The following is a 13497-nucleotide window of genomic DNA, read 5'->3' on the forward strand; positions in this document are numbered from 1 at the left end:
AAAGGGGAATTTCCAGTTGCAGTGAGTGGAGGGTGTTGATTACTTGTGCAGCATTAACTTGGCGATGTTTATGAGAGCAAGTTTAAGGTGTCTTCTTCAAGAGTCCAAGTATACTGGGTACAGTTGAAGAGGAAAGGCCCATGATCTGGCTCCTTTTGACGGTTTGCTTTTTCAAGGGCTTAGATTAGCTTTCAGTTTTAAAAAAAAAGTCACAGAAAAATGAGAGGCAATGAAAGTGAATTAAAAGCCCAGTATAAACACCTACAATATCGCAAACATGAAGGCATGCCACCCAGTGAACCAACTGGTGCAGCCCGACCTCACTGGCATCTGTTACTTGGCTGTCTGGATAGTTTGCAATGACACAGTAGTCCTTCTGGGACGAGATGTTGGCAACCCCAGTTGTGTTTCTCTTTCATATGCTGCTCTGTTGCTGCTACCGTTCAATAAAAATCTTTACCAGATCGCCCTTCTTGTTGCTTTGTTATCAGATACGGATTCCAGTTTTCCCACCTACATAAGAACAGCCCCACTGGATCAGGCCATAGGCCCATCTAGTCCAGCTTCCTGTATCTCATAGCGGCCCACCAAATGCCCCGGGGAGCACACCAGATAACAAGAGACCTGCATCCTGGTGTCCTCCCTTGTATTGGCATTCTGACATAGCCAATTTCTAAAATCAGGAGGTTGCACATCATGGCTTGTAACCCATAATGGATTTTTCCTCCAGAAACTTGTCCAATCCCCTTTTAAAGGCGTCCAGATCAGACGCCATCACCACATCCTGTGGCAAGGAGTTCCACAGACCAACCACATGCTGAGTAAAGAAATATTTTATTTTGTCTGCAATACCTGAATTCTTTCTTGTCTCAACTGGTCTCTGGGTGGGTCTCTACAAGGATGAAGGGCCTCTCTGGTCTCAGGGTGTGCAGCATTCTCATTCCATGACTTCTTGGATTCCAAGGGGGGTGGAGGCTCCTCATTGATCATGAGCCCCTTTTCTCATGAGCCTTGGTATATGGTGGGCAGCAGCAAGGGAACAGAGGGGCAGCATTGACAGCCATACTGGCAGGTGCCAGCCATGCAGCAAAGGGAGGTGTGTGGAGATGTGGCTAGCTGGGCAGTAGGCATCATGTGTCACATGCCAGCCCAGTGATTGGTCCATGCAGTGTGTGGATCTTAAAAGAAACATCAAGTCCATACCAAAAGACAGCTCATATATACAGACAGTGCCCCTCCCATTTTGTAGAACGAGACAAAACATATAGGTGATTCCCAAACTTTTTCTTCCATCAGCTTCCTTGACATACTGCATCATTGGCTGTGACTCCCCATTGGGGCCACAGTCCTATGCATTGTATAGGGTAGCAGGTTTTTGGTGAGGATTCCGCGGCTCCCCTTGCTGGTTTCCACATGTCCCTGGAGAGCCACGGCTCACTTTGGGAATCACTGCATTGTTTTGTAAAATAATAATGCACCATACCTGTTTCTGCACACAAGCCAGCTACTTCAGTGAAGTGGAAGGGCTGTAGACAGAGGCTTTATCTCTATTCCATATCATTTAGATTCAAACCCAGACAGCCATCCAACCTAAACATCAAAGGACTTCAAGCTTCTCCAGATCAATACATTGATCTGGAAATTGCACAGATACCTTTGGGAGTACATGTGGAGGGGGTCGCTTTGCACAGCCCACAGACAGTGCTTTGATTCTGTTTAAACTCTTGCCATTCTGCAGTAGTTTCTAAACTGGGTAAATCCAGCTCTTGTCCATATTTTTTACATATGCAGCTCTCCCCTTTTGAAAACTGAAATATGGGCTAAACGTGATTGGTTTAGTTGTATAGAAAAAGATTTTGTGTCAGCTTGTATCTATCTGCTCTCCAATAAGCAGCATAATTTATGGCTGTCCAGGAGCAGTAAATGGCTGGAACCTGCCCACAGGGCCATTCATATCTTCAAGAGTTCTATTCCCTGTTAATCAATAAATGGCCCTTTGCATTCTTATCAAGTGACAGCCAGATGGTTCAGTTAAATTCAGTGTGACAGAGCAGGAGAATTAGCTGGTTTTATGCCCCTGATAATCGGTGGCCATCTGCTCTGCCCAGCCCTTCCCACCTGTTTTCCCCCAAATCCTGAGTTCACGGACTTCCCTGAGAAGCTGGCCAGATGGCCACTGCTGTAACTGGCCAGTGTCTCCTGTTAATCAGCCTTGTGTTGGTTCCCTTGTTCATGGATTAGAAAGATGCAAAGTGAATGCTTTGCACTTGGAACTAAAGACTGCTAGAATGTTGTTTCAGTGTGTGACACCTGTGGGTTTTGACTCTTGTTATCAGAGAAACCTTTCTGGCCAATTCACCTGCCAGAGCTCCAGGGGATTCAGTGTTTTTCATGCAAAATCAGGACAAGCAAAGTTACTCTGAGGTGCAAAAGCCATTTTAATAAGCTAGGCCAAACCAGTGCATGGAAACGTGATCCATCTGTATGCACACTTGTCTGTGAACAAAAATCCCAGTTGACATGCCTCTGTATTTGTTTGAAATACTGTTGGGGTGAACTTGGCAGCTTATTTCAAGTAATGCCTCCTAGGCTGTACCTGTGTGTTGTACCTCCTGCATTTTCCTGCCTGTGCACACCTGTTTGCTTGTTGGACTCTTGACCTCATACTGGGCAATTCTTACCTGCCAAGAGTCTACCCCCAGTCTCCACTCTGTTTTCAAGGCCTCCTGGCTTGGGCCAGAGAGCCTGCCTTTTGTCCTGCCCTTGTACCATGTTCCAAGTCTTATCTATCAGATGAACTTAAAAGAAAACAACTCACACCTTGTCTCTGAAATAGCTCCAAATAATGAAATGTTAGGCTTAGTGTCGAGTAATGTGGACCTAGCAAACCTATATTGACTGCACAGCATCCCTTCCGTGTGAGAGGAGGGGGCAGGCGCGTGGCACTGTATTGATGTTGGCTGAAAAGGGGTGAGTTAAAGTCCATCCTATTGCAGCTAAGAGTTTAAACATTAGCTGGCTGGAATGCCCCAGAGGTTGTGTGGGAGAGGTCAGTTTGGGGCTTGTGGCATTGGACACAGAGCCTACTTACAAATGCATATCTGATTATGGGAGGACATTGGCCAACCCCGTATTGGTAATTGGACTCTAGTGCTTCACAACTAAACTCCACGGCTTCAGGACAGAAAGGAATAGCCCCCTCCAAAGAGTTAAACTGAGCTTGCAGCCAATTACATTTCAGTGTTGACTTCTGAAAAAGTCTCCCAGCTAGAGTAGAATGGTGCCAGACAGTCCCCACTATTGATCTTGGGGTAAAAACTAGCAAATGGAGAGATGTGGCATTCCTCCTTGCTGCTGATTTTTTTGTATATTTGGAAATGTGTTGGGTGCCTTTAGATATTGTAAATAAATTTCAATTCTGCGAGTCTGCCTGAGGCTTTGTGTCTTGTTTTGAGGCACTGCCTCTTCTTCCTTCCTGTCCATGCCATTCAGCTGCCTCTGGAGTTGCCTGTGTTCAAGTGTAAACACCACTATTGGCTTAAGTCATCAAAAATTGCTCTTTAAATTAAAGGTCAGGTTCTTGAGATGTCAAAATTATGCTCCGATGTCAGTTCTGAATGTGCAATCTTAGATCAGCATCTATATGGGGGGGGGGGGAAAGCTTTTGAAGAGGTAATTTCTTATGAGCTTTTGCAATCGTACTTTCTCGTTTGGTCATTAATCAGCAAGATTGGGCAGTTTATTTTAGTCTGCGTAGGGAATGAGAATTGGTGTGACAAAATGTAACTATCAAGGGGAGACTGCTAAAAAACCTTTCCTTATTTTTTAAACAGTATTCAGGGTTCCAGCAAACAGCAGATAAGTGCTTCATTTGTGGACACCTAATCATGGAAATGGTAAGACCACACTCTGTTGGACTGGGTTTTCACTGAGCTGCTTAACTTTGCTTTACATTTAGATGGTTCTGTTCTGCCCCAAGGCCAGGCAACTTTCCTCTCTGAAATCCCAAAAGTACCACAAGATATGAAATAGAAAAGATGACAGGCAGCACAGTCCCATCCCCCCCCCCCAGCTTCACAAGTCCCTTGTGCTGGCTCCCAGCCGTTGCAAACATGCCATAAGCATGTTTGCGATGACTCAGGAGCAGTATCGCCCAGTGCACAGAGCTGGCCCCACGCCAGTAGGTTTGAGCCAACCTGGGCAGACTGGCATGGGGGTGAGAGAGGGTGGAGGGGGGAAGAAATGGAGATGGGGAGGGGTCATTTCTGAGTGGCGGGCGAGTGACCCAGGGGCAGATTGGGCCTGGGAGGGGGGATGGCCCAGCCATGGTGGTGCAAGGCTGAATCCCAACCCCTGTCCCTCGCCAAATGGGCACAGATCCTAGTAGCCCCATAGTGCTGCCTGGGGCATTCCTTGGGAAGGATATCCCTTTGCAAGTTGTGCCCCAGCCTGCACCAAACCCATGCTGAATACAGCACAGGCCAGTCAGCTCGCCTGTTCCAGTACAAGTTAGGATTGCGCCCTTAGTTATATTGGATTTCTGTTGGTGTTCAAAAAAGAAATCTTAAGAACTTTTGAGTTACACAGAACTATTTTGTCAATGAGACGCTGCCCAATCACGCATTCTGTACACCCTGAAAATATGCACATTTACAGCAACAGAATTGGCTCAGTAGAAGACTTCAGTTTACCCATATCTCTTAAATCAAGTTGGTATGTCATGGAAGTAGAAAGCTATGTAGCTAATTCACCCTTACAAGGAAGCAGGTACAAACTCTTTTTGAGGCTGTAACCCTTAAGTCAGCAGTTTTCAAACTCTCTAAGAGAGTTTGCACCGCTGTAAGTCCTTGCAGGGGTGGAGGGAGGCAGCGGGGGCGGGGGGAAGGCAGCGATGCAATCTCAGGATCGCGCCGCTCAGGAGGTCTGCAGGGACTGGGATGCACTCACCAGTCCCTGCAGCAGCCTGTTGGACGCGTGGGGAGCCTTGCGCGAGCGCCAGCAGAGCTCCCCAGCTAGTTAGAAGTGAAAGTGGAGCAATAGCAGATAGCACTTCCGGTTTTGCGGATGTGGAGCGCATCGCTCCACTTTCACTTCTGATGACCTGGGGAGCCCTGCAGGTGCTAGTCCAGGACTCCCCGCACCCCAGACAGGCTGCTGCAGGGACTGGTGAGTGCATCCCAGTCCCTGCGGCCCTCCTAAGCAGCACGATCCTGAGGATCCTGCTGCCTCCTCCCCGCCTCCCCCCTGTCCCCGCCCCTTAAGGGGAAAGAGGCCAGGGCCTGAAAACCACTGCCCTTAGTGTATAAGCTTGTAACTAAGTCCCATTTAGGTAAGGGCTTGTTAATTAAGGTTGATTTCATCAAATGAGATGGGTAAATGAGATGCAATTTATGTGTCGATGGAGTCTTGGCAAACACTTGGTTTCACATTTGTTGAATAATGGTGGAAGAATTGGTCCTTGCCACCTTTTTTAGGCCCTGATCACAAATATTCAAATTTGTAAAAATCTTTAAAATGGGGCTGTTTGTGAGTTTTGCAAAAACCCCTGTTGAGTTCAGAGTTAAATGACCTGATGGGCCGAGAAGCTAACTATATGGTGCTTGAAAACACACATTTGTGAAATTCAGTGGGGTGAAAAGCTGTTTTTGGAGATGTCTGGAGGTGGGAAGTGGCAAGCAGGGAAAGAATTGAGTGTCACTTTCCCCTCCTGTAACTTTTTCAGGGAGGGCTCAGAGCCCTCAAGTGGCTAGTTAGGAATGGCTCCATAGTACTGAGAGGAAAGCTGCGTGGGGCTTTGGTTTTAGCTGTGTGGCCACACAGCTTAAACAGAAAGCTAGTGGTAGATGAAGAAACCACTCTTCTTCACACTTACTCTTCTGCTCTGTCATCCTCTTCTTTTTCTAATTCAGGGAAACTAGAAAAAGGAGGCGCAGAGGCTGGTATATCACCATATGGGAGGTAGCATTTGGCACACTGCCTCTAGTTCCAGAAGGTTACCCGCATTTGCACATAACATATATGATTTTTCTAGTTCTGGCAGGGCCCCATATCCTCAGGGGTTCTCCTCCGCATGAATACTGGGGAACACTATATAGACCTACCCACCCATCCTCCCGTGCACCCATTACAAGTACCGTTGATTTACCATAGTAGTGCTTGCAGTTGGGGGGGGGGCTACTTCTTACTTAACATGCTTCCTTAACAAAGGAAGTGAACATATAGGAAACAAGCCTACGTGCTGCAGAGAGACGGTCCTGCTTTCTGTTAGTCGCCCCTTGGAAGCATGCAGGCTGGTTGCCTCCACACACACTTCTTCAGGTAAGGGAGAATATTAAGTAAGAAGCACCCAAGCTTCTTATAGTTGGCTGCAAGCACTACTATGGTAAACAAAGGTGCTTGTAATGGGCACATGCGGGGGAGGCAGATCTGTGTATCTGCAGATAAGTGAAACCGCAGATACTAGATCCACTTGTATTTGCATGTTTCTTTCTGGCTAGGCTTCTGCGAATGCAGGTGGCAGCTTCGAAGTGTGGATGCATCTGAACTGTCTTTCCTAGTCCAGTACTTTGCTGCTTCAAGTTTAAAGTATGCTATATGTAGGAAATGTACCCTGGAGTGGCAGAAAGGCAGGGGGAAACTGCTTAATTCTTGGCATGTTTGGTTCTCTCCTAGATTTTGCAGGCCCTTGGGAAGTCGTATCACCCTGGCTGTTTCCGCTGCGTGGTGTGCAATGAATGTCTGGATGGCGTCCCCTTTACTGTAGATGTGGAGAACAACATTTACTGTGTCAAAGACTATCACACGTGAGTCTGGCGCATCCTTGACTTTGTGAGGGGTGGGGGGGATGAGTGACCAGTTTTATGTTCACTTAGCACTCAGAAGAAGAGGGCAGCGGTGGCGTCCCTGAGGGAGGGCAAGGGAGACAAATGCCCCAGGTGACAGTCTGGATGGGCAGCGCCATGCTACCATCCACCTCCCTGCACCCCCTTTGCACCATTCCTAGTGAAAGCCCAGAGGCATTCCAAGGGCTGGAGAAGCAGCATGCTGCCTCCCTGACTCTCCGAAGGCCTTCTACATACCTTGGAGGTCTGAAAAAAATCACTTCTGGTTTCACCGAGAGAACCAGAAGTGACATTTTAAAGCTCTTCGAAGAGCTATTTTCAACCTTTTTCATCTCATGGCACACAGACAAGGGACTAAAATTGTCAAGGCACACCATCAAGTTTTTGACAATTGACAAGGCACACCATGCTGCCAGTGTGAGGCTCACATCCCCCATTGGTCCTACTAATAAATGACGTTTCCCCAAATTCCTGTGGCACACCTGTGGACCACTCGTGGCACACGAGTGTGCCATGGCACAATGGTTGAAAATGGCTGCCTTAGAAGGTATTTTGAAGACTGGGGAGGCTTCGCTGGCCCTCAGAACGCCTTGTAGGAGCATTAAAATGTCACTTCTGGTTTCCTCCGTGAAATCAGAAGTGATGTTTTTCAGCCCCCCCCCCGAGGCCTTTGGAGGGTTGGGGAGGGTGTGCACTGCTTCCCTGGGTCTCCAGAAGGGAGGCGGGGGGCAGCCTGCCGTAGGGGGGGCAGCCTGCCGTGGGGGGGGGAATCGTTGGGAGATATAACTGCCCAATGAGGGTGTGTACTTTCTCACTTATCATTCTCTTTTTAAAAAAACGAGGATGTAACCTTCTTTCTCTCTCTTCCAAATGTAGGGTTTTTGCGCCAAAATGTGCATCCTGTAACCAGCCAATTTTACCAGCACAGGTATGACTCTAAATACATTTCCACGCTGTTTTTAATGTGTTATTTTTGTCCACGTGTATTGCTGCCCTGCCCATCATCTTAAACTTACTAACAGCCCAGTCCTATTCTTCCTCTCCCTGCTGGTGCAGAGACCTTGAAATGGCTACTGCAGCACCCTGCAGGGGGGTAGGGTGGGTGCAGTTGTGGAGGTCTCCTCTGCATAAAGGAATGTTTGCTGGCACAGGTCTGCATGGATCGGGTCTGGGAAGGGGGCTAGGATTTGGCAGCTGCCACTGCCGCAAATCCGATTTGCTCTCCCCACCCTCGTCGCTTTCCTGTTCCGTCCAGTTTCAGCCTCGTTCTGCCTTCCTCTGCTCCTGTTCCTTCCTCCTTCCACCCCATCCCAGTGCATTCATCTTTATTCAGCCTTGTATTTTGCAAGGAAAGAGAGCTTACCACTTAGGCCAAAGAATTGCACAGAAGAAAGATTGCTAAATCCACTGGAGCCAGTGTTGGAAGAAAAGGAAAATGCTTCCTTGTGGGTGGGCTTCCCAGGTGTGTATTTTCCTTAAGGGGAAAAGTGACAGAACGTTGCCAAAACCTTTCATCCTCCTTTGCTCTCTGCTTCAAACTAGGGTTCTGAGGAGACCATCCGGGTGGTGTCGATGGACCGAGATTACCACGTGGAATGTTACCATTGTGAGGTAAAACCATAAATGCACGCTCAAATGACTTCTCGTTGCCGTTTTGTTAGGCAGAAGGGCATCAGCGCCAACAATTCTTGCCGTTTTAATGATGTCCCAGAAACACTAACTTATTTGCTCCTTTTTGTGGTGGGAGGTACAAACCGTTTTGCTAATTGCAATGCAGGTAACAGATTTGTGGGCAGCAGGGCAGATTTTATAGAGTGGGACCAGGAGTGGAAGGAGCAAGGTGCTCAGGAGGGCAGCTCATGATTGGCTAGTCTTTTACCAGTCCTGCCCCAAAATGATTGAGGGTCCAATCCTATCCAATTTTCCATTGCGGGTGCAGCCATGCCAATGGGGCTTGCACTGCATCCTTTGGTGGGGAAGCAGTCACAGAGGCCTCCTTAAGTTATGGGAACATTTGTTCTCTCCTTGGGGCTGCATCACAGTTGCACCCATGTTGGGAAGTTGAATAGGACTGGGCCGTCAGGCTGCAATCCTGTGCACACTTTCCAGGGGTTAAGCCCCACTGAACATGATGGGATTTACTCCTGAATAGACATGCATAGGATTGCACTGTCAGAGTGGACTAAAAAATGCCAACAGTTGTCAACAGGTGCCAGTCTTTTCCCCCCAGTTGTTCCATAAGCAGTAAGAGTTTAAAAAAAAATGCTTCTTCCATAGTCCTTTGTCTCTAGCTGTGGATAGACTGATTGATTGTCACTTTTTGCGGTACTTTGAGCTTTCTGTTCTATTTCAGAACCTGTCTGGGGGGCGGGGTGGTGAACCCAGGTATCACTAAATCCTCATTATGCAATAGATGTTTTACTTTACCTCAGTTTATATGTACTCTCTCTTCCAGACAGTTATTTCTGGGTGCATGCAGACAACATAGTTTTGAGTAGTGGAACTGTTCTTGAAGCTCACTCAGTGTATTTTGTCCAAATGAACCGTTTTCTCACCACCGTTGATGTCAGGGAAAACCAATCTTGCGTGTTGCCACAGAAGCCAGTTCAGCACAGCGCTGATTGGCTGGTATCAGTGACGCCTCAACCTTTCATCCACAGCCAGTGGGACAGACTGAACTGCCCCACTTCAGTTATTTTCCCATTGGTTCTTTTTCTTCCCCTCTAGACCACTCTGTCTTCTCAAGACTGACAAAAATGCAATTCTGTTTCTCCTAGGACTGTGGCCTCCAGCTCAACGATGAAGAGGGCCGCCGTTGCTATCCTTTGGAGGGACACCTGCTTTGTCACTGCTGTCACATCCGGCGCCTCAGTATGAAAGTGCCACCGCATCCTCCCCCCGGGTACCCAATGCACATTACAGAACTCTGAGGCGTTTCCTTTCCCCTCAAGTCAAGACCAGGATGAGGACGTTTCAGTGGGGGAAGAGCAACTTTTCAGTTATAAAGACAAAAGCAGCCAAGTTATTTATTGCTTCGAAGACTGAAAAGAGAGGTGCGCTGCCCCCCCCATGCATCTGTGGTCCGTTTGAGAATAATTCCTCCCTAAACACTGGGTACTTGAAAAGTGACGCACCGCACGGATGTGATTGTAAAACAGCAGTGGTCTTTCAGTGCTGTGGTACGAAGGGCTGTCGGTTCATCTTGTCTTGCATTGGTGGTAGGTTTAGCCCCCCTCCCAAGAATCTTAAACTGTTACAGCTGTTCTGCAGGTGAGAGAAGATGAGTGTTGTTGTCCTTTAATGTTGGGTCTCATTACAGCCCAGCCTGATGATGTCACAATTGGAGGGGCAGTGGTTGTTGAAGGAAGACCAGTCAGTTCCTCACTGGTGGACCTCCCCAGCCCCGTGACTTGGGGCAAAGGTTTGCGATGGTGCCCTCCCATGGGGTGCTGCCACCCCTGTGTGCAAATCTGCCCCCCCCATCACCTGGAGCACAACGGAGCCTTGCGCAACTCCAAGATGCACTGAGGAAGCCTCCTGAGGCTTCCCCGCACTCTTAAACTGTGCTTCCGGCAAACTGGCAGCACAGTTTTCGACCGCGTCAGAAGCCTCATTGAGGCTTCTACACGGTCTTAGAGGTGTCTGAGGTTCCGCACCGGAGGCATTTGCCCCATTCACTTAATGGCAAGTCCACCACTGCAGTTCATTTCTAGTGGTGATCAGGTTGGAACATGACTTAGATAAGGGATTTTGTTCTCATTCTGCCATGTTTTTCTTCCATTGTGTTCCCACACCCAGTACCGGCAAGGCAGTTCTTGAAGGCATCTTGCATAGGAAGCCCTTTCTGGTATGTTATCTGATGGTGTCTTGGGCATTATTGTCATGATTGATTATTATAAATGTCTAAGAAAAATGAAGATTAAACAGTTCCATTGGAGAATTTGTACACACCGAGTAAAAAGTCAGTAGTGTTCTTAGATGTTTGGGATACCATGTTGGGGAAAGAGTTTAGTGCCAACTGGGTGGGGTGGGGGATACAGATACTATATAGCCTAAGATTTTAGGGCCAACTGGGGAGATGGGTACCTCCATAACAGTCTGCAGCTATTATGGCAGGCAGCTATATGATACAGGAGCTGCTCTAGGGGCACAAGGCAGCTGTATGGGCACAGTGAGTGCATGGTGGAGAAGAAACTTTAAGGGCTGCATAGGAGCCATGATGTGGTGGGGCTGGCCTGTGATGCTTGGTTGCCTGTTGCAGCACTGGTGTTTAAGAAGAGACACAAGGCAGCCTGTTGCACACCCCTGTTGCTGTTCATCCTCCTAGATATCCTCTTTCTTTTTGAAGTGATTCCATACTGGAGTATTGCAGCTTTGCCCCTGTAAACCCCGCGTCCGAAGGCCAAATAAATGATAGCTAAATCCACAGCATTTTCACATCTGTGATCTTGATTCTGGAAATTGAGTGACCTCAGACAGCTACAGAACAACTTTGCCACTGACCTTGGAAAGTCACTCATTTGTTTTATTTGTTTCAGAATGCCTAGCTCTAGACTATCTGGTAGCCATGCCATTTTCAGTAGTCACTTAGACACTAATGGGCAGCCCAATCCTGAGCTTCCCAGTGCCCAGGACTGCAGTGATGCTGAAATGGCTACCACGGCATCCCAAGGGGCTGGAAAGCACCCCTGGGGCTATTTGGAGTAAGGGAGCTTATGCTCCCTTACCCTGTGTAAGCAGGTGGCCCCGATGAGTCTCCTTGAATCCGTGCCTACTGTTGAGCGGGCACAGAATCAAGGAGACCCGTGTTGGGTTTCCTGGGCCTGGAGGGGGGTCAGGATATGGCGGCAGGACCTGCCACCATCTCTGCCCCCTGCCCGGCCCACTCCTCCCCTGCCTTCCTCCTGCCTGGGAATGCCTCCCCCCTGAACTTGCCTCTCCATCACCTGGCGCTCACCCAAAACTCTGGGCTGTAGTCCTTGGTCTTCTGGCTAGCACGGGTTCCCTCTGAGCCTGCTTCAGCACTGGATCGGCGGAGACAGCCACAGGTGTGCTTTACTGCACATTTGCGATGGTGCATGCTGGCAGTGAGCCGGAACGTGTTCTCTTCATTTGGGCCCTCACATGCCTAGCAAGGGGGTTGTTCATTTGGGTTCCTCAGTAATGTGAGGCAGAATATCAGAAATGAGTCACTCGTTAAACTCCCTCTGGGAAAATTTCTCTGCTCGCTGTTGTGTTCGGCTGGCCCGCTGATTTCACAGATTCACTGAATTTATTCTTTGTCTCTCTGTTCTCAGCCTCCTTAGAGATGATTTTGTAACCTGCGAATGCACCCAGCGATTTCCTTGAAAACCAAGCACAAATGAAATAAAAACGGGTGAAACACTGATATTCTATAACTAACCTTTGTTATAGAATATCAGTGTTTCACCCGTTTTTATAAACATAAAACATCAAAACTCTGGGCTGGTTTTCTAGGCAGGAAGGTTTTGGCCGGTTTTGTGCGTGTGTGTGTGTTTTTATGTCACGTTACTTATTGTATGTTGAGATATACGTGCAAATCACTCTTGTTACCAATTCTCCACAGTTTCATAAGAACTGCTCATTGAAGCATGATTCTTAGTCCCTGACACAAACAGGCTTTACAGTATTTGAATTCCGTTCACTGTTTAGACATGTTGAGCCCGTCTCATTTGGTGTCAATGGACAACAACCCCAGCTATGCCAGCAAAACAGCTTCCAGAAGACTCTGATGCTTTCATCTGAGAGCTGGTGAGCAGCCCTCAGCAACATAACACCAGTTTTGAATCTCGAAAAGCCATTCAAACCAAGTACAAAAAAGATGGTGTTGGAGTAATGCAGGCAAATGAACTTTCTGCTGGGGAGCACAACGGCAGGTGCCCTGTTCATTAATGCATTGGTCAAGTCATTGCTCCTTTCTGTATTCCAATATATTAAGAGGAATAATTTATCAGTACTGGCTATAGGAAGGATGGAATGCAGCAGTTCAGGATTACCTCTGAACATGTGCGAGAACATGCTGGGGCACACTCAATGATGTTTGAAAGAGCTGTCCTAATCCCGTGGGGCATAGCTGCTGTATGTAGCCCATTGTGTGACAGTGAGGAGGAGAGTGCAGCTCATAAGTGGTAGATACATGCCTTGCCCTGCAGGGATTTCTCTATATGCTCAGCATTGTGCACAGAGCTGTTGCCTGCTCTGTGGTTCTCTGGAGGAGGGACCACGCTACATTTTTGTGTGGGTGGAGATGGGGGGGTACCCTGTGGCAATGCAGTGATCACAGCGCTGCAGGGACCCAGAGGTCTATAATCATGGGGAACCGGAAGAGGGCCTTTCCCAGAAATGGGCACCCTGCAGTGCCGCAGCAATACCTGGAGGATTGCACCTGCCTCGGAGAGCCCAGGAGGCCTGCAATTCCCTCTGCAAACCTCCACGCTGCTCACAATTGTTCTGATCTGTAATCGGAGCTCATTTCTGGTTTTTGCACAATGTGCACTCTGATTACAGAGGGGGCCGCGGGCCTCCCAGACCCTCCCTGAGGCTGACTTGACCCTCCAGGTATCGCTGCGGAGCTGCAGGGCACCCATTTTTGGGAATGGCCCTCTTCTGGTTCCTGTGGTGGGTCGCAACCCAC

General features: G+C 48.2%; 1 protein-coding gene across 1 annotated transcript in view; it reads left to right on the plus strand.

Moving 5' to 3' along the window:
• Positions 1 to 10787, plus strand: part of WTIP (WT1 interacting protein) — a 70243-nt gene extending 59456 nt beyond the window's left edge. The window contains exons 4-8 of the mRNA XM_066637486.1: positions 3834 to 3896; positions 6673 to 6803; positions 7719 to 7770; positions 8385 to 8453; positions 9620 to 10787. Of these exons, the coding sequence (XP_066493583.1) occupies positions 3834 to 3896; positions 6673 to 6803; positions 7719 to 7770; positions 8385 to 8453; positions 9620 to 9772 (468 nt within the window). The 3' untranslated portion in view covers positions 9773 to 10787. The remainder of the gene's footprint in view (positions 1 to 3833; positions 3897 to 6672; positions 6804 to 7718; positions 7771 to 8384; positions 8454 to 9619) is intronic.
• Positions 10788 to 13497: the final 2710 nt, after the last annotated feature.

Source organism: Tiliqua scincoides, chromosome 9 (genome assembly GCF_035046505.1).
Source record: "Tiliqua scincoides isolate rTilSci1 chromosome 9, rTilSci1.hap2, whole genome shotgun sequence".
Taxonomy (NCBI): domain Eukaryota; kingdom Metazoa; phylum Chordata; class Lepidosauria; order Squamata; family Scincidae; genus Tiliqua; species Tiliqua scincoides.